General features: G+C 35.2%; 1 protein-coding gene across 1 annotated transcript; it reads right to left on the bottom strand.

Annotated features, from left to right (window-relative positions):
- Window positions 1-17,550: 17,550 nt before the first annotated feature.
- On the bottom strand, window positions 17,551-20,807 carry LOC134247076 (uncharacterized). Its single transcript, XM_062729416.1, has 2 exons — window positions 20,143-20,807; window positions 17,551-18,411 (listed from the first exon to the last, which is right to left on the bottom strand). Exons 1-2 carry the CDS (start codon window positions 20,646-20,648, stop codon window positions 17,808-17,810), a joined length of 1,110 nt encoding a protein of 369 aa, XP_062585400.1. The 5' UTR covers window positions 20,649-20,807; the 3' UTR covers window positions 17,551-17,807.
- Between the last annotated feature and the right edge of the window lie 594 nt (window positions 20,808-21,401).

Here is a 21,401-nt window from a genome sequence, read left to right as displayed (position 1 = left end):
TCGATTTTTGTCTTCTTTAATCATGATCCCCCCAAAAATACCAAGCCGCATTTTTAACTCTACTGGCCAGAAGAGTGGTCAGAGACCAGAAGAGCTTATGCGATAGTAATGCGTCCGTCGTCCGTCCGTCTGTTTGTAAACAATTTTTCAAAATGCTACTACTTCTACAGTTTTGGTTTGATTTCAATATAACTTGGCACACAAGTAGATTACACTAAGATACAAAATTCTGTGCATCGGCTTTTGATTTCGATTAACGCTGTTGCCATGGTTACTAAAAATAGACATTTCTGTGAACTTTTTTCAAAATGCTACTCCTCCTACAGTGTTGGTCCGATTTCAATATAACTTGGCACACAAGTAGACTACACTAAGATACATAACTCTGTGCATCAGTTTTTGATTTCGATTAACGGTGTTGCCCTTGTTAGAAATTTCTGTGAAATGCTTTCAAAATGCTACTCCTCCTACAGTTTGGTCCAATTTCAGTATGACTTGGCACACAAACTATACTAAGATACATAATTCTGTGCATTGGTTTTTATTTTGATGAGCGGCAAGGATAATTTCTCTATTTATTGCTGTATATTTACATCCACTGAATATTTTCTCCTTTATTTCTTAAGAAACCCCATTGCGTTCATCCCTGCATAAACTACAATAGGCATGTCGCCTGTACAGATTTCTTAATCAGTGGCTGTTCCATCAATGAAACGTATAAAGACGTTCGCATCATTAATACAATAATTAATCTTTTTAATCCTACTTTAATTGATTATTTAAACAGATATAAATATAAACAATAAAATGCTTTCTTTGTTTGTTGTTACTGGAATGAACGGTCGCAGCTATTGCAGAAAAAATTTATAAAACCCGCTTACGCGGGTTATGCATTTTTTCTGCAACAGCTGCTTCCGTTCATTCCAGTAACAACAAACAAAGAAAGCATTTTATTGTTTAAATAAACCAGTAGAGCTACAGTCTCGACAGAGACTTCCTTCTGGTTATATAACACAGTGAAACAAACAAAATATTGGAGAAAGAAAATGATATACAAGTACAACTTTTAATACATTTTCCATTGGAAAATGTCAAAATTGTAAATTACTATATTTGCACTCGGTGACAATATAATACAATAGGCCTATGAATATAACTAGAAAAGTACCTCTGCTTTCTGTCGCTTTGCATACGCTCCAAGGACCTTTGCTGTTGTCTGTTCGCTACACAGCTTTTCTTCAGTTAAAAGTGGTATATCTGGGACTGCATTTATCCTCAAACGTTTGCTAAATGTTTCCTGAAGTCCTATTTTCACCGAGAAGCTTGGGGTCGTGTTGGAAACAATTGGGTTAAAAGTGATCAGAGCATAATCTGTGTCCTCAAAAAAGAAGAAAGTCCGTTCGCCGACATTAATGAGCCCACTGCTTTCTGAGATCAACATCTTTCGGAAAACTGAACAAAACGTACCCCCTTAATCATTACAGAAATGAGAAGGGATTGAATGAATAAGTCAATTAGACTTACCTGCACAATTCTACCCTTAATGGAGACTTTGACTCTTGGAGGGGAGTTCAGAGCCTCACTCACTGGCTTTGTGGGAGCAGGTGGAGGGTTTAGTGGGATTTGTGCTCTGTTGCTGATGTCCTGAGGCACATTCACATCATTGAAAGGAAATACCTTAGTGGTTGTGGTGACTGCAATCGAATCCACCTTTTTGACGAAATTTCTCAGAATGACAGAACTTCCCTCCATGAATCTTTGTGTTGTCATATATTGTGCCTATTATGGCTGTTGCTTCATCAGCCACTGCACAGTTGAGCAGGACTCGGTCTTCATTCTTTTCATCCTTGTATGTGAATTCTGTGCCTCTGGCAATAACTTTAACTTTAATGCTCTTAGTGTAAGGTACCTGTCCCCTCTGACTCATTAGATCAGCTAATGTGACGGTTGTGGTCTGAAACAAAAAAAAATGATAAGTCAAATTTTGACTTAGTGAGGTTTAAAAAATGATGAAAATCAAATGGAAAGTAAATTCTTTTGGTATGCAAATATTGCTTACAATTGTTTTTCATTTCCAAGTATTTGTTAATAGGCAGGCATTGCAGACAGAACAGAAATTTTCAGATTTAAATGAGATCACAACTCATATGTTAGGATCTATTGACTTCACTGACAAGAAGATTGGTTTGTAATCAGAGTAGTATGATTCTAATGTTCCATGTGAATGAAGGTGCTCTTTTGGGAAGTTTATGTAAATGTACTCTAAACATGAATTAAAATCTGTTGTCACAGTGTTTAATAACTGATGAAATGAGTTTAATAACTGATGAAATGAGTATCTGTGCATTAAATCTAAATTTGTAGAGTTTTGTAAGGCATCCTGATTAAAGTCTCCCATTAATATGGTTGGTTTACAGAAATTAATGGTGGATTGCAAGTAATGCGTAACATCTGCAACATTGTTATTGGTAGCAGATTTAGGTGGACAATATATGAAACAGATATTTGCAATGTCCAGGACAGTAATTAGTAGTTCTATGCCATTTGTTGAGGTAGCAGTCATTTGGTTCTAGTTGAAATGTAGTTGATAGTAGACTGCCATACCATGTTTGCTCTGTTTGTCATCAGCACAATAGAGAGAAAGTCCTTCAATGTGGAGTTCTGAATCTGCTTCATATACTCTTGTTTCAGACAAAGCTAAAATATCCAAGCATTGCAAGAATATGTCTTTTTTCAGATCATTGAATGACAGCGTGCAATCATTGGCCATGTTTCGCAGATCTGGTAACTTCAGTTGTAATTGTGATGTAGATTTCAAACGATTCATTTCATCCACGCCATGAGAACAAATGCTAATTTTTAAAAAAATTCAATTCTATGATGTATAGGTTGGATAAGTTCTTAATACGACTTAAACCAACATAATGAATGTGATCATTTTTCCTGCTTCCGAAATGTAGAACAGCAGTATTCATAGTTGACCCTTCAGCTTTATGTATGGTCTTCGCTGAATACATCTGTAGGGGGAATTGCCTTCTAATAACATTGTAGGATTTGTAATGTTGAATGTTAATGCATCTTCTAACCTCCAGTATTGGTGTCCAAGACCGGGGAATGTCTTGCCTTATATAGATTTGAATATTTCTGTCGCCACTGACAACCCGATGATGTATTTTCAAGCTCAACCCATACGATACTGACACGCTGAGATGAGGAGACACGGTAATATAACATTTTTATTGAACAGGAGGCACCATATCCATTTATTAATCCATCTTCTACGCTTACATTTAAGCACAATTCAAATAATGGTCCAATAGCAAGATGGAGATTTCTTTGGATCCCATGATTTTCCCTGCATCATCTGGAACTTTGCTCAATATTTTCTCCTTCAAGGAGCATGATATATCTCCTGACACAGTGTCTATGGAATTAACAATTGTGTTCATACTCACAGGGAGTTTTTCCAACACATGAATCCCCGTGAAGATCCGGGTAAGAATAGGTCCTCAGTACCCCCTTGTTTGTCGTAAAAGGTGACTAAATGGGGCGGTCCTTCGGATGAGACCGTATAAACCGAGGCCCCGTGTCAGAGCAGGTGTGGCACGATAAAGATCCCTCCCTGCTCAAAGGCCGTAAGTGCCGAGCATAGGCCTGAATTTGCAGCCCTTCACCGGCAATGGTGATATCTCCATATCTGTGAAATATTCTGGCGAGGGACGTCAAACAGTATACAATCAATCTAACACATGACAATTATGCAAATCACACTCTAAACGGGTTGTGAATAAATGAGGAATCAAATTTAAATTGTGAGCATGACTATCATTTGATGCAGTTAATAACCTTGCCTGCAGAACCTCTAAGTCCCCTGGGACTAAGTGGTTTTCTTCTCGTAACCTATTCAGAAGTTGTGCAAAAGCAAAATCATCCTTTTGACGCATGATTTCCTCCAATTCGAATATGGTGAAATGGTCTTGCCATAAATTTGCACAATACATTCAATGCCTATGCGAGGAACTGTAAATATCCAAGAATCCATCACTGGCTTTAACTGATACAGGTCACTAAATTCCATTACACTAACTCCACCAAATGATTTACAACATCCTTTTAGCTCTTATAAACGCAAGTTTATGAAATTGAACATTTTCTGGCCCACCATTGAAATTTCGTCTATGATCACAACCTTCAAATGGAAGAATTTGCATCTCATAGAATCTAGTTGGTGCATATCTAGTGGTTTAAATGAAAACCTAACCTAACACAACACCAAGCATTTTTCACTGGTCTGCACCCGTCTGGCGGGGGAGGAATACTGCCTGATACTAACCCTATGCTAAGTTCTACTCTAACACAACACCAAACAGTATTCACTGGTCTGCACTCGTCTGGCGGGGAAGGAATACTGCCTGATACTAACCCTACTCTAGAAAAAATTATATTCATTGTCAAAAACATTTTTGAGCGTTTAAGACTGACTGATTATTGGCCTTTGATCTATTGTATTTTAGATTTTTTGAAAGTTGTAGTTCGTCCACCTTTTCACGTTTTTGTTGACCAATCCTTTTACCTAAGGTACGTTATCTGACTATAGTGGCAGTATCGTCAGTTGATGTGAGCGTCGTTTTTTCTGGCGGAATGTAAAGTTTGATTCTTTTGTACAACCTACCTCGTCTGTCCGTCGTTTTGGTCACCCACACTGATTTTGAAACTCTGAAATGATCATGTGTATCTACTAGTTTTAATTGTCCTAACCCAACAAGTGTTTTTAAAGTGAGATCCAAAGTGTTGTAAGTTTGCCAAATGAAGGAGTGGTTTTGATTTCCAATCAATTGCTTGTTTTATGACATGATTCAATAACTCAGAATTATTATTTGTCCACGGTTTATCAACAATGTCATGCTTAATGGGATTGATGACTTTTTCTTTGAGATTTGGTTGTAATTTTTTGAAATATTTTAGAAATTTTCCTAAAAGGTCCTTTGATAGGTCTTCTACTTGCTCCGAAACTAGATCAAAACAAATACTGTCGTAAGAATTTATCAACCCTTCATCAGGTCCAGCACAATACCCCGATAAAGGTATATAGCTTGATAAAGCTATACAGCTTTATCAAGGTATTTAAAATACCTTGATCAAGGTATTTTATGTGATGAAAATTCAAAAAAAAAATCTTTAAAAATTAATTACTGAAAGTCGAGTTCTGAGTTGTTGTCAGTAAAGTCACCCATGCATGTAAAGTACTCAAACACAAACAAATCAGTATAAAAACGTGTCGTAAGAGGAGACGTTATTTTATGCTTTCTTTTTGATACCAGAGTGTTTTTCATACACGAATAGACACATTATCAAAAACTGCGATACAGAACCTGTCGAGTTCTCTAAATGATTTGTGACACGATCAATCAAAAATAGCTCCGCCCACTTTACAACTTTGCAACATCCAAACTTCCGCCGAGTTCTGTAGATGAGGCCCCGAGGGGAGTACGCATCCGCAGTATATATATTTCCACGGAAAACGTAAAATTCGGTCAGATTTGTTTTGACAATTTAACGGGGTAGACGTAATCGAGTGATAGTCAGTCTTGATGGATAAATTGGAGGATTTAACCGTAATTGTTGTGATCTATTGTTATAATTGGAGATTTATCATAATTTATTTCAGGGGTCTTAAAATCCCGGTTTAACTAGCTATACAAAAACAGGATTTACAGAAAATTCTTCGATGGACTTTGATGTCAAGGACTTTTATTTTCAAATTGAATTGCGACATTAAAAACGAGAATTGTGGCTGTCGTCAGCGAGAAGGATTTTTTCAGTGATAGCGAATTTTCCGTTTCGTGTGGATTGTTCAAAATTAGGTACAGAGGATGTTTTCCGTTATTGCGATTTTTTTTTTACTTTCGATCGAAATTACGTGTAGATTCTGTGTGGAGTAAGTTTTTAGAAAGTGATTGAGAAATTTTGACATTCTACATTCTCAGAAAAATACCGGGTATTTCTTAAAAATTAATAATAGAAAAACATCAGTATTTATTATGTGTACGTGCTAGCTTTGCTAAATTGAATCAGATTTATTTTTAGACCGTGCTGTATTTTAGATACAGAATAGTTGGCAAATACAATACTGTATACAAGGCTAATGCAGAACGGAAAGTAGCTCCGCCCACCACAGTCCCGTTCTGTATTGCTAATACAGAACAGTAACCTTCAAAGAAAAACACCGCTATCGTGTCACAATTACTTTTTAAAGAATTTTTTTTTTTAAATTTCATTACATAAAATACCTTGATCAAGGTATTTTAAATATTTTAAATTTTTTTTATATTTTATCGGGGTATTGTGCTGGACCTGTTCATCACTGAAAATAAGGTCCAATATATTTTGTCTGTCTGCCTTGTCCACACTATCATCAACAAGTTTTTTTATTTTGATAAAGATGTTTCTTACACAAAATATGGTTTGCTTCAGGAAAACATTCAGTATTTGCTTTTACTAGTGCCTTTTCTTCATCCGACCCAAAGAATAATTTAGACTTATCAGTGTCTGAAAGTTATTCATTTAGACTTATCAGTGTCTGAAAGTTTAGTTCTCAAATTACTGTATGACTCAAAGTCACTATTGTCATGAATGAATAAAGGTCCAAGAAAGATTGGGGGTTCTTTTTTTTTGTCTTTTGTTACTCTAACTTGTCTATAGCATGTAGCAGTGACATGCATGTCACAAAGATTAAAAGTTTTGTCAACACCCAAAACTCTCTGTCCACTGCAACAAAGTTTTAATGTCAGTAATTTTGTCATCTGAGTATAAAATTAAACAGGGAGCTTTCCCCTGATCTCTTACGACTGACTTGACGAAACTATTTCCAGATGTCACTAAGCTGTCTATTTCGCTTTCCTTAGGGTTGTGTAAAAGTTACAGAAACTCACGCACGCACATCAGTTTGCCTAGCGAAGGGACAGCAGTGTAGATTCTGTAAGAAACCATTTCCAGAGAGTGTGCAGAGCCAAGAAACGTGCGTCAGGACTAAAAGAAATTCTAAACATGTGCGCGAAGTTGACTTCCGGCATGACGCTGAATCAAGTGAAGAGGAATATATATATTCGATTTATGGCAAAAAGGAACCCCAGAAAACCCTTAAGGTCTTCAATCCCTAATAGGAAGAAATTCAATGAAATTGAAAACATAACAGATATGTAGGCATTGAATACTCAGTTTATTTAGACATACTTCCCATTTATTACTATAAGAACGTTTAGTGGAATATGTCCTAATTCATGACCTTGAATTTTGGTAAGAGTTATCTCCCCTTTTTTAATTAATAAAAAAAAAAACAATTTAAAAAAATTGATCTGGTAAAAAATTGTTTTCAATTATCATTATATTTTTAATATTTTAATGCATCTTTCCACCACAGGATTTATTGATATTCAAATTATTTGAATTTTTATTTTGAAAAAACGCTTTCCCCCATAGACTTCAATGCAATCTTTATGAATTAACTACTGCTTAATTAATGAACTTTTCGAAAATTTCTCGTGGGCAATCCTTTTCCACTATCAAATGCTTTAATATAATATCAGAGTATTGTGTACTTGACGGACATTTAAGGGTAGAGAATTTGGTCCCATTAGGGATGGAAATCCTTAAAATAAATGGTGTGTTGTGTGATTTTCTCTTGAACACTGGTGCGTCTGTCAATGTGTTAGATCAGATTACACATGTGAAAATCGGTAGCCCGAAGGTGGAGAAAGAAAGCAATCCCTCACTTGTACCCTACGGTGGAGGAAAGCAATTGACTGTGTTTGGAAACTGTCGGCTAACAATCGAGTGGAAAGGGGTCATATAATCGCACATAGACGTTTTTAATTTGCTGTTAGCTAGATAACAATATATTTTTATAAAAATATATAAAATGTATACGTAGTTAGTATTAAGTTCAGAACACCAGCACTTCAAGGAAAACGAGTACCTTCTCGTATGCATTTAAATGGACAAACATTTTAAGCTCAACTGAGCCGAAGGCTCAAGTGAGCTTTTCTGATCAAAATTTATCCGTCGTTTGTGGTTGATGTTGTCGTCGTAAACTTTTCACATTATCTTCTTCTCAATAACTACTGGGCCAATTTTAACCAAACTTGCCACAAAGTATCCTTAGGTAATGGGGATTCAAGTTTGTTCAAATGAAGGGCCCAGCCCTCTTCCAAGGGGATATAATTATGAAGTAATGAAAAATTAATAACATCTTTTAACAAGAGGCCCAAGGGCCTTGAATCGCTCTTCTGATAAATTGTACATCCTATCACTTGTATTCGAAACCTCTAACCCTAAGTATCCCAAGACCAAAGTTGCATCACCTGACAAAGTTTGAAGATTCTTAGCCAATTTGGACTACTTCTTGGTCTACATTCTTGGAAAACCCAAGATGCATCAACTGACAAAGTTTGATGATTCTAAGCCAATAAGTACCAGACATACTTCAATATAGCCATAAAATGTCGAAAGTAGGTCACCGTGACCTACATTTTAGTCAACATTTTTCAGAGTCCCAAGATGCATCTGCTGACTAAGTTTGATAATTCTAAGCCAATAAATACCTGAGATATTCAAAAGTAGGTCAACGTGACCTACTTTTTGGTCGACATTCTCTGAAAACCCAAGATGCATCAACTGATAAAGTATGATGCTTCTAAACCGATAAGTACTGGAGATACTTAAATATAGCCATAAAAATGTCGAAAGTAGGTCACAGTGACCTAATTTTTGGTCGTCACTCTCCGAAAACCAAAGATGCATCAACTCACAAAGTTTGATGATTCTAAGCCAATAAATAACTAAGATACATAAATATAGCCATAAAATCTTAAAAGTAGGTCACCGTGACCTACTTTTTGGTCGAATTTCTCCGAAAACCCAAGATGCATCAACTGACAAAGTTTGATGATTCCAAGCCAATAGGTACCGGAGATTACTTAAATATAGCCATAAAATGTCAAAAGTAGGTCACCGTGACTTAATTTTTGGTCATCACTCTCCGAAAACCCAAGATGCATCAACTCACAAAGTTTGATGATTCTAAGCCAATACATAAATAAGAAACTTAAATATAGCCATAAAATGTTGAAAGTAGGTCACCGTGACCTACATTTTGTTCGACATTTTTCAGAATCCCAAGATGCATCTCCTGACCAAGTTTGATGATTTTAGGTCTGAAGGTAATCAAAATATGCCTTTCAAACAATTTGAAAACATATGCCTGCAAAATTCAAAAAGTAGGTCACAGTGACCTACTTTTTCTGAAATATGTTTTAAGGTCCCAAGATGCAGCAACTTGCAAGATTTGATGATTCTAACCCTTTCAGTGCTTGAAATAATGGGATTAAATGTTTTAAAAAGGATAAGTCATAAAGTTCAAAAAGTAGGTCACGGTGACCTACTTTTAAGTTGAAGTTGTTCAAGGACCCAAGATGCATCAACTGACTAAGTTTGGTGATCATAGGCCTTAAAGTGTCCAAAATATGCCTTCAAATCAATTTGAAAACAAATGCCCGCAAAATTAAAAAAAGTAGGTCACCGTGACCTACTTTTGAGTTAACATGATGTGAAGTCCTAAGATGCATCAACTTACAAGATTTGATGATCCTAGTCCTTATAGCAAACAAAATATAAACATTTTTATTAATTGTAAATTTAGGTCAACTTTAAAGTGACCTTGAGACCACGCCCTTTGCCCCAGGGTCATGTCGTGAACAATTTTTAATCTTCAACATATCCTGATCCTTGTAGGTATGTTTGGTGAAAATCTGCCTGGTGGTTCTGGAGAAGATTTTTTAGCAACTAGTACTTTTGGTTTTGTTTTCCTTATTATCTCCCCTTGTTTTAGGGTCCCAACCCTTATTTTACTATAAATGGTAGCCCTTGGGCCAAGGATACCCTGTGACAAATTTGGTACTGATTGGCCAAAGGGTTCTTGAGTTATAGCCCATATTCTAAAAAGTTAACGCACACCGCACAAATGGCCATAGCATTAGCTCTTTGAGCCTTTGGCTCAGAAGAGCGAAACATCTTCTTCTCAACAAACCACTGTGCCACGAAAGATTAAAAAAAAATGTGGAAGCATTCTCAGGTAGTGTTGATTCAAGTTTGTTCAAATCATGACCCCCGGGGGTAAGGCTGGGCCATAGCGGCTGATCAAAGATTTACATAGGAATGAATAGGAAAAATCTTTATCTCAAGAACCACTGGGTCAGGTAAGATGAAACTCACTGGAAGCATCCTCAGGTAGGTTAGATTCTCGGGGGTAGGGCGGGGCCACAGTGGCTGATCAAATTTTTAGGTCACCTGAGTAAACTCAGGTGACATATTGCCATCTGTTTTCGTCCGTCGTCGTGCGCCGTTCGTCGTGCGTTAACATTTGAACTTTTCAGCTTCTTCTCTGCAACCACTGAACCAATTTCAACCAAATTTCGCACAAAGCATCTATGGGTGAAGGGGAACAAAAATTGTTAATTTCATGATCCCTCCCCCCCCCCTGGGGCCTGAGGGGTGGGGCCAAAACCACTAAAATTAATGCAATCTTTAAAAATCTTCTTCTTTACTCCTGGACATCAAGCAGTCAATCTGTTGGCATGATTGTAATCAGCAATGAGTCCTCTACCAAAATTGTGAAATTCATGGCCCTGGGGTCAGGGGTTCTAGTGCTAGCGCGGGGCTAAATAAGTAGGTAGTGAAAATGCATTATTTCTTTGAAAATCTTCTTCTCTGCTTCTGGGTATTAAATAAACCAACTAAGTACATAGTAATGATGAGCAAGAGTGCCTCTACCAAAATTGTGAATTTTATGGCCCCAGGGTGAGGGGTTCTGGTGTTAGGGTGGGGCTCTATTGATTATATAGTGAAAATATATGAATTCTTTGAAAATCTTGTTCTCTGCCCCTGGGTATTAAATAAACTAAGTACATAGTTATGATAAGCAAGAGTGCCTCTACCATAATTGTGAATTTTATGGCCCCAGGGTCAGGGGTTCTTGTTTTAGGGTGGGGCTCTGGGGATTATATAGTGAAATGCATGAATTCTTTGAACATCTTATCCTTTGCTCCTGGTTAATATGCTAATGATCTAATTACATATCAAAGGTTAGGATTAATCTTATTTTCAGTTTTACAAACCCTCCGCTCAAGGTTTTGAATTTTTAGAAAAAAAAAATAAAACAATTTTTTTCTTTCCGATGTCAAATTTGAGTCGGGATCGAGATTTCAAATTTACGAACTCGCACTTCTATTTTTATGATGAAACGGCGGGTAAATAAAGCTAGATCTGAGAAGATAGCTTGGTTTAGTGTAAAATTAATCGATAAGAGTGCCATTCAAAACCTTTCACCCGTTCAGAGGACAAAATGCTGATGACATGGTGTTGAGATAATTATGTATTCGTTTCAAAAGTAACTGTAAATTATTTTCCTCCCCCAGATTTTAAACTGCCCGTGAAGGCTATTGCATATTGCCAGGGACATTGTTTAGGTCTCTGTTATAGCTTAGAGTCTAAGCATCATTCTTCAGAAAAGGGTTGCTTATGCATCAGATGTAATGAATACAACTATGGGAGAAGTGAAGTCCATTTGAGGAAGAAATAAACAATAACCTGAAGTGAAGAAATAAAAAAAATCAACTTTTAAAAGGCAAGAATATACAAATATATACAGGCATGTAGTATCATTTGTATCAGCCAGAAAAATGATTTTACACTTAATTGAAAAAATGTTGACCCTACTCCCCAATACTTCCTGTCTGTTTTATGATAGGAATTATAATTTTAGGCATCAAGTAAAGTTTAGAACAATGTCTGCACATTCACCTAACACATATTTAAAAAAATGAAGATATATTGAAAGACTTTTAAAGAATTTATTTTTTAAAATATATTTTGATCAACATCACAAAATTTATATAACTGGCCCAAACTGGCAGATGATGAAATAAGCAATTAAATGGTCTTCTTTCCTATTTGTAAGCAATATGTGTCCAGTGGTAAGGAGCCCATTAGGATAGCATAAAAAAGAATGTGCAAATGTTAATAATTGATTTATCAAAAAAATTTCCTTTTCCTTCGGGACTTTTTTATTCTCATGAAGATTGTTATAGCTAGTTTTAAATTTATATTATATGAATTTTAATTCATTGCGATTCGACATTTTGAAAGTGTTTAAATTTTTATGAAAATAATTCCTTTTTCTTAATTTTAAATTTTATTTAGTTTTCTTCAAAATATTTAAACTTTTATTTCTTTTTCACATAAATATATACTCTTTCGGATATCAGTAAAATGTGGAATTTGAGCAATCTGTCACCTTTCGGAAGTCAAATTACTCATGACAGATTGTGAATCAATTATTTTATCTACTAAATAAACTGCTAAATTCTTTTTTATTTCGGCCTTTTTGTACGTAAATTATTTGCGAGATTGGCTTGACACATAACTATGACATAGGTATTAAATTATTGGTACGATTTAGATTCTTGTTTATTTTGTTTTGACCTAATCTTCCTATTATTAAAAACTCAGAACGGAAATTTAGCTAATTTACATCATCACCTTTCGGCTCTTTGATAATGTAAGTAATCAGTGTCAAGCCTATTAAATGAAATTGCCGATTTACCTGTAATAAGTTTTGTAACAAGCATCCTGATTGGTCAAGAGTTCAATTCCGAAGTAGAGTCCGGATAGATTGTGAATTTAGCAAATTCATTTTCTATCTTGTGACTCTACAATAAACATTAATACTACTTCAAATCCAACTATAAGTACAAGTACCCCAGTAACAACACCTAGTGTTCAAATGGCTACATGAATCAGCACAAACACAGGGAATTCGGAAACCCTCAATTGGAGAGACAATGTCTCAGCTAATCTTCCAAAGTATTCTGGCAGAAAAAGCAACATCAGTGCGAGTAAGTGGTGGACACTGTTCATGCAGTGGTGTACCCTGCATGCCTTCATGGAGCAGCAGATTGTTAACAGATTCGTGTTTCATCTGAGTGACATTGCCCAGCAATGGTACCTTGCATTGGTACCAACCGCCAAGAACAGCCTTGTGAATCTCAAAATGGCTTTTCTAGAAAGATTCGGGAAAAGCAAGAATTCCTTTGATTTGGATTTCCTGGACATAAAACAACACCTAGATGAATCATCAGAGGAATACATTTCCAGGGTTCAACAGATGGCCTGTGATGAGGAAATCCCACAGCGCATGCTTGTCAACCTCATCCCTAAAGGATTTCGATAAGACATTGCAGAAAAAGTGCTGGACAAAGATCCTGAATCTTTTGAGGATTTATTTCGGTGTGCTAAAAGAGCAGAATCCACACTGAAAATCACAAAAAGCGATAAAAATGTGATAGCCAGTATTGAGGGAATGGAAGAGCGCCTTCTTTCAAAATTGACTGATCAACTACAGTCAACAGTGATGGCTATCAACTCGAACTTTCCTCAACCATCAGCCAGCAGAGATGATCCTCCAGCCACATATGCCCGACGTGGATTCCGGCGTGGAAAACACTCTGGACGTGGACATAACTACAGTCGTCCCCAGACTGCGCAATATCCTGTGAGTGAACAGTTTCCTCCTCAAAATTTTCCTAAAAATAAACGAAACTGTGTATGAACGTGGTACATACAACCAAGGAAACCGTTCCTACTTTCGCCCCCAGATGCCTGCTCAGCAGCACCGCAGACCAGCGAGATATCCAAATGCACAACCCCAGTACCAAGGACAACCAGGCCCTCGTAAGTGCTTTCATTGTGGTCTTGATGATTGTTTTGACAGATATAGTTGCATAGCTTATAGTCATTGTTGCCAAATTTGTTCTAAATACAACCATTTTGAATCTGTGTTTTCATAATCCATCTAGTCTATTTTTTGATCATTCATTTAATTTACAATAGGAATTCAAGCCTATCCATAGCACGGATAGGCGCCTCGAAAATTCACAATCTGCAGAAATTAATTTGGCAACAAATTTAGTTAGAAATACTGTTTCTATTTTTATCAATGGTGTGAAAACAAATGCTTTAGTTGATACGGGTGCCTCTATTTCTGTTGTCAGTGCTTCATTTTTAAGCAAAACATCTTTTGAAAACTCAGTGCTACAGAAACCAGATTATCATTTTGTCAATGGTGTAGGAGGTCATTTGAATGTGCCAGGAAAATTGAAATTACCATTGTCTTTTAAAGGTGTGACATTTACCTTTCCAGTGCATGTAGTAGATAGATTACCACATTCTTTGATTATTGGTTTTGACTTTTTACAAAAACATCAGGTGACCCTTAATCTAGCGAAAAATACTATGTCTTTTTACAATGACTCAGCAAATGTGTGTTTAATGAAGTCGAGCTGCGGTTTAGTTAGAGTGGCTGGCAACTACAACAATTCTGCCACCCTTTTCTGAGAATCTTTTGTCCGTCAAGGTGTCTAAAGCGTTAAGTAAAATATACTGCTTTATTCAGGTCTCCGATAACAATGAACAATATATATATAGTCACCAGGTACAATAAAAATCATATTTCTATCTGCATAACGCACTACAAAGGTTGGTGCCCTAACTTACTTAACTCTGGTGACTAATAGAGTGATCAAACAATATGAAAATACTCATTCTATATAAAAAAAAATCGAAACAAAGTCATTTAATTAAATAAGTAGTGAAGGTAAACATTGGCTAAGGAAATTCGAACTGACAAAATGTAAACAAGCTTAAGTTAACATTATCAATATAAATAACTTTAACCCAAAATAAAAAGAATTATAACAAGAGGCCCATGGGCCACATCGCTCACCTGAGAAGCTTTGACCATTCTGTTCTTTACCAGATTTCACCCTTGTTATACATAATGCATCCCCACCCTACCCCACTGATCATAATTTAGACATTTTGAAATCTACACTACCCCATGATCCTTCCATGGGCACATATGTTTTAGCTTTTTTGGCCCAGTGGTTCCTGAGAAGATTTTTCCTAAATATTTCTATGTAAAACTTTGATTCCCTATAATGGCCCCGCCCTTCCCCCGGGGGTCATAATTCCTACAATTTAGAATTTACACTACCCCAGAATGCTTCCACATAAGCTTCACTTTTTCTGGCCCAGTGGTTCTTGAGAAGAAAATTTTCAAAGAATTTTCCTATATATTTCTATATAAAAATTTGATTCCCCATTGTGGCCCCGCCCTTCCCCCGGGTGTCATTATTTGAACAATTTAGAATCTACATTATACCAGGATGCTTCCACATAAGTTTCAGCTTTTCTGGCCCAGTGGTTCTTGAGAAGAAGATTTTCAAAGATTTTTCCTATATATTTCTATGTAAAGCTTTGATACCCCATTGTGGCCCTGCCCTTCCCCTGGGGGTCATGATTTGAACAATTTAGAATCTACACTATACCAGGATGCTTCCACACAAGTTTCAGCTTTACTGGCCCAGTGGTTCTTGAGAAGAAGATTTTTTAATGACCCCACCCTATTTTTGTCTTTTCTTGATAATCTCCCCTCGCGAGGGGATATGTCCCTTCATTTTAACAATTTAAATTCCCCTTTACCCAAGGATGCTTTGTACCAAGTTTGGTCAAAATTGGCCCAGTGGTTCTTGAGAAGAAGTCGAAAATGTGAAAAGTTTACAGACGGACAGACAGACGGACGGACGACGGACAAAATGTGATCAGAAAAGCTCACTTGAGCCTTCGGCTCAGGTGAGCTAAAAAAGATGAAAGGAAACCCTAAAGGACAATTGCAAACAACTTAACACTTAACCTAATGCTAAAAACCATTATTACTACTTGATCAATCAAGGAAATACTTCTTAAGAACTTACAATATAAACTTTACCCGCTGCATGGTTTGTTTGTTCAACATTGTGAAAAGTGAAAACCAGTTTAATAAATAGTAAAACCCAAAACCTAAACTGAACAAATTATTTCCGAACTTTGCTGGTTTGAACCAAAATAATTGAAACAAATAATAATAAGCCATGTATAATGACGAATATTGACTGAGAACTAGTTTTATAAAAAGTTTAAACAATAAAAACCTTAAAACTGAATAATTGGTTTTGGCTTGTAATTAATTATTTACACAAAATTTTATTTACTTTGAATGAAAGCTCAAATTTCTTGAAAACAAAATCAAATACTTTAACTAACTTTATGAAACATAATAATAAATTGTAATTACTTTTAAATTAAAAGAAAAGAAAAAAAAATACATAAACTATTTTACCTGAAATTAGACACAGGGAAGCGCGAAGTAAAATATACTGCTTTATTCAGGTCTACGATAAGAATGACCGAAAAAGGGTACGCAATCTAAATCGGAGACCCGGGCTTCCCTGGTCAATTTCGGCCAATCAAAATTTTGTTTCTTTGTTCTCAAATAGTTTCGTTAATTGAAATCGCTATTAAGTAGATCACGTGACCGTGATCTCCGGACACTGACCATTATCAATTAATAGACTCTAACACAGGTAATCCCCTAACAAAGAAAAATCTATTGACACCTGAGTATATCTTGACTTTGACACTAGGTAAAAAAAGATGAAAGGAAACCCTAAAGGACAATTGCAAACAACTTAACACCTAACTGCAAATTCACTCTAACCTCTGAATAACAAATTACATCATTATACATTTTTGTGCCATTGTTACCAAACATTTCTAACTGATGAAGTTTTGATAAGTAAATTGAACAGATTGAATTATTTGTCTTGAATAACACATTTTTTTTTTGGCAAACTGAATTGACATTAATTTATGTACGTAAATGTAACAATTATTTTATATAAATCTTTCATACTTAATCTCATATAAACCGGTAAATACATGAAATACTGCTGTACTATATACAAAAAAAATAATAATAATAAAATATTACTTGAACGAGAAAATCTACAATACTACTTCATTATTCTACACTATGTTAATACCTAATAAGGACACATATACCGGTACACATACATAGTCATTAATCATAACTGTCTTTCCTGATATACTTTATTTTATCAAATAAAATATACAACATGACTATCTTCCCCCTTGCTCCAATTACTTTCGTCCCCGAAAGCTCAAATTTCTACTAATAAAAAGTTTCGTACAATACTGAAAACATGAACAACAAAAATTTGAAAAAAGTTTGTAAAAAAATTTTCTAAACATATGTACAATAAACCTAAAGTTTACTATAATAAAAGAAAATTATTCAAATGAATAGTTACATTGGTTGAAACAATCAAAATATGTACAATGTCCACTCAAAAGTTATGTACCTAGAAATATTTCATAAAAAAAATTGTCCACTGAAATGATAAGCAATTAGAATGAACATATAACTGAAATCGTAGTAAATAGAAAAATAAGTATATTAGAAATTTAAGTTTTGTGATTCTGTTTGGCAATAGAATTATTATGAAAAAAAATTTAATTGAAATGGGTTTAAAACAAATAAAAGAATAAAAAGAAATAAGACAATTCAAATTAATCTTTTCTGTTTAGGTCATTTTTTACTCTGACTTTTGTAAGTGAAATGCGTACTGGTTATGTATAATTATGACGTATGCTCGGAAAGGTTGTTTGAGAATTTTGCTCAACCTGTAGTGTAACCAACAATTTATTGAAAATTTGGATGGAACTTGTATAGTTGTTTGTTTTTGTTTGTCTGTGACTGAAAAGTTGGACCAAGAGGCATACACTTTGCATGTTGGAAAGCTTGAGACTGAAATATCTGTAATGGTAGGTTTGGTGATTGTATAATATGATGGACATCATGATAATTGTGTAATTGGAATGATCACACAGTCTCCCCCTGAGGTTAACTCAAGTGCCACAACTGACCCTTTTTTACACTTAGCTTTATACAGGAGATACATAACAATAACAAGAATTCCTAAAACAATGACAGATATTATAACTGAAGCATGCACCCATGTGAACTCACTTAACCAATCAATGGTATCATTTGGGGGTGTCGCCATGACAGGTTTTCTATAAATAAATGAGGGAATATCCTTAGAGGAAGCTTGTTGGACCTCTTTCAAAATTAACAAGGTAGTGCAGATTTTTCTGACCTTGATGCATAATAAGATACATATTACTAAGCATAAAGCTGCTAAGCATAAAGACACTAAGGTAATGATGTCAGAGGTATTGGGCCATTCCTGAGGAATTTCAATTTGGCCATCTAACAAAGGTTCAGCAAGAGATTTAAAAATTTTCTGGTCGTTCTTTACTGCTTTGGCTATTTTCTTCATATTCAAATGAGCTTTTTGATCATTGGCTAAAACATCATGCATGGTATGGTTGTAAAATACAAATTCAGGAATGGGCATATTTATAGGTGTTTGGAAATAGGTATTTCCAAAAACATGACTTAAGGGTTTAGATGTGTAATAGGCCACTTCCGGTTAAAATGCCGAGGTTTGACATCGGCAGTTCTCGGAACATCTATCTTCGTACACAAAAATGGCGCGTCGTCAAGACGGCCTAGGACGCTATCATAAAACATACACCAAAGGAACGGATTATAACTAATCAAAGGAAAGAATTAATATGATATTAAATAGAAAACACCTTAATATACTTTGGTTTGCCAAAATATGCAGTCAAAACGATGTTATCTCCATATACACACTACAAGGGTTTTTCCAACTTCTAAAAATAGCACCGATTTCGAAAAAACAAACGAAGTAACTTTTCATTGTAATTTTGTGATTCTCTTAATATCAGCTAACAGTTTGAGAGAATAATTTATGTTATAATATCAATAGCATGGCGTTTATTGTGGAATTTGCAATTAATCGACAGATGTTGCGTACATACATTGTATAATCCCTACATAATGTAATATGCTGGAAATGTGCAAACCTGTGGCCGTGATAAATGATTCTCAGGATTTGTGAAATATATCAATGATGTCTAGAAAAATAATTGACAAAACAGACTAAAATATCTAGATACTCATTAATGTCACGTTCAATTATCCATGTTATCATACATGTACGTGAAATTTCCGAGATGATCAAAATAGATCGATCTGTAAAAAAAATGTAATATTTTATATGTGTAGAACTTTAACAAAAAAAAAATAATAATAATATCAGTTATGAAAACAAATAATTTATTCTGGATAAGGTCAGGGTGAATTTTATGTGTTTGGTTTTTTTTATTTATTTATTTTTTGCATGAGTTTAGCCGCGTCGGAAAGGGGGGGGGGGTGTTTAACATATTTATATATACATATTTTATTAATTTATAATAAATTGAGGCACAATTTTGTTTTTAAAACCCTTTGATCAGTGTTTCGCGATCGGTCAGATATATTTTAGCCTTCATTGTAAAGTAAATATAAACTATGAAGAACTTTATACACATGGGAACTGCAAAAATGTAGTAAGCCCTATCTAGGTCAAGGTCACTGTGAGAAGAGGTCAATTTTCTGATGAAATGAATCTAATGTAAATTGAGTTGAGTATGACAATCATCATTTGTTTATGTATGCTCAAACTCATTAGTTCATTCATTACAACCTACCCTATACCATGAACAAAAAAAAATTATGCCTTACATTTTCAGGGGGTACATCACTCTGATGTAGAATATAGAAAAATATTGTGGATAGAATACTTCTTTTTTGTGGTTATATTATCACAAATACATGTCACACAAAATTTACTATGTTTTCTTATTGATCATCCTTACCATATTTTTCTTTGGCAGAATATTATAAACGTTTTTATAACAGTAATTGCTAAAACTGTCACTGGAAGTAGACAAGTTCTCTTCATGACAAGTATTCATTTATCATACCTGATGACTTAGAACTATAAAAAATTAAATGTCTACAATCCTAGGGCTTATTGTTACAGTTAAAGACATGAAACATTAAACTGTTCTCTGGCTAACTAGAAAAATGACATCTCTACCCTTTGTCCATTAAGGGTGCACCACTGGCGAGAGGGTACACTTACATAAATGAGCGCATAAGAAATATGTATGGACAAAATTGCATGAAACTAAGGGAAATATTGCCGAAAGTGTCGTTCATTATAACTATGCTTAATTTAATCATATGCAAGGTCATGACTATTACACCCCTAATACCTTAATTTAGACTCATCAAAAAATTCTTGTAATAGGGCTAAATTTACAAGATGAATAGCAGAGAAATTTGATGATGACTTATAACAATTGACCAAGCGTGGTGCAAAGAACAATGCTTCTGTGGATAATGAACACCTACATGGAATATGCAATACACAAAAAGCACAACCTTTCAAAACCTTCTTTTCTTTTGGGCAATCTAGGACTACTGTGGGAGTATTATATAACAGCACAGAAGTTGGAGATAATTCTAAAATGTTGGATTTCAATAGATTTTGGAGATATCTAAAATTGCATAACTCTTTAATTTTTCTAACATCATTTGCGAACAGAGCCATGGTACAGTCAGGGACAGTTATAGGCAACTGGGCCCAATTAGAATAACATAAAATAGAAGTCCCATGTACACAATCTGTCAAATCTTTTGAGTTTAAAGACAGAAAATAATCATGATGAGGTGTGATCGCAAAATAATCTGACAAGGACAACAGTTGTGTAGCTTGCATTTTAGAGGTAACATTTTCTGAAGTGGGTACAGGCAGACTGATTACCTTATATAAATTCAATGGAAGTCTCTGGGAAGAAATTGGAAATTTTACCGTGATAAACAAATTGTTATTATGTCTTGCAAACAGAAATTTTCCACCTGAATAGTAGAAAGAGGCATCAAGTTGAATCAAATAGAATTTCTAATATGACAGTCTTGCGGGAGGAGGTCACCTTGGAATAGAAAAGGTAAACACAGCTCTTTACCTTAAGTATTATTGGCCTAGAATGCATAGTGACATTGTGGAGTATGTAAAGTCATGTGACAGATGCCAAAGAGCAAAACGCGATTATAACCCTGCAAAGCCACCAATGCAAACACTTCCACCTGCGAAAAAATTTGAACGATGGCACATAGACATCTTAGGTCCGTTGTATAAAACAAAAGAAAGCAATGAATACATTTTACTGTGTGTGGATGCGTATTCTCGATGGGTTGAAGGGTTTCCATTGAAAACTCAAAGTGCTGAGGAAACTGCAAGAGTGCTTTTCAAAGAGATTTTCTCTAGATATGGGGCCCCCAAAGTTTTATTTTCGGACAGAGGTCGAAAATTTATGTCAAAATTAGTAAATGCACTTTGTGAAATTTTTGACATCACTCAACACCACACTTCGGCTTACCACCCCAAAACAAATGGTTTAGTTGAAAGGCAAAATAGCACTCTTGCACAATCCCTCAGAGCTTACTGTGGAAACGCTCAAGAATAATGGCC

This window comes from Saccostrea cucullata, unplaced genomic scaffold (assembly GCF_032062105.1).
Source record: "Saccostrea cucullata isolate Sc308-1 unplaced genomic scaffold, CSIRO_AGI_Scuc_v1 ctg1938, whole genome shotgun sequence".
Taxonomy (NCBI): Eukaryota; Metazoa; Mollusca; class Bivalvia; order Ostreida; family Ostreidae; genus Saccostrea; species Saccostrea cuccullata.
This window is presented reverse-complemented; position numbering and strand designations above follow the sequence as displayed.

Coding starts and splice junctions, on each gene's coding strand:
- LOC134247076 (XM_062729416.1), bottom strand. CDS start 20,648: ATGCAAGCTACACAACTGTTGTCCTTGTCAGATTATTTTGCGATCACA. Junction 18,412..20,142: donor TTTGATGAGTCTAAATTAAG/GTATTAGGGGTG, acceptor TAAACCCTTAAG/TCATGTTTTTGGAAATACCT.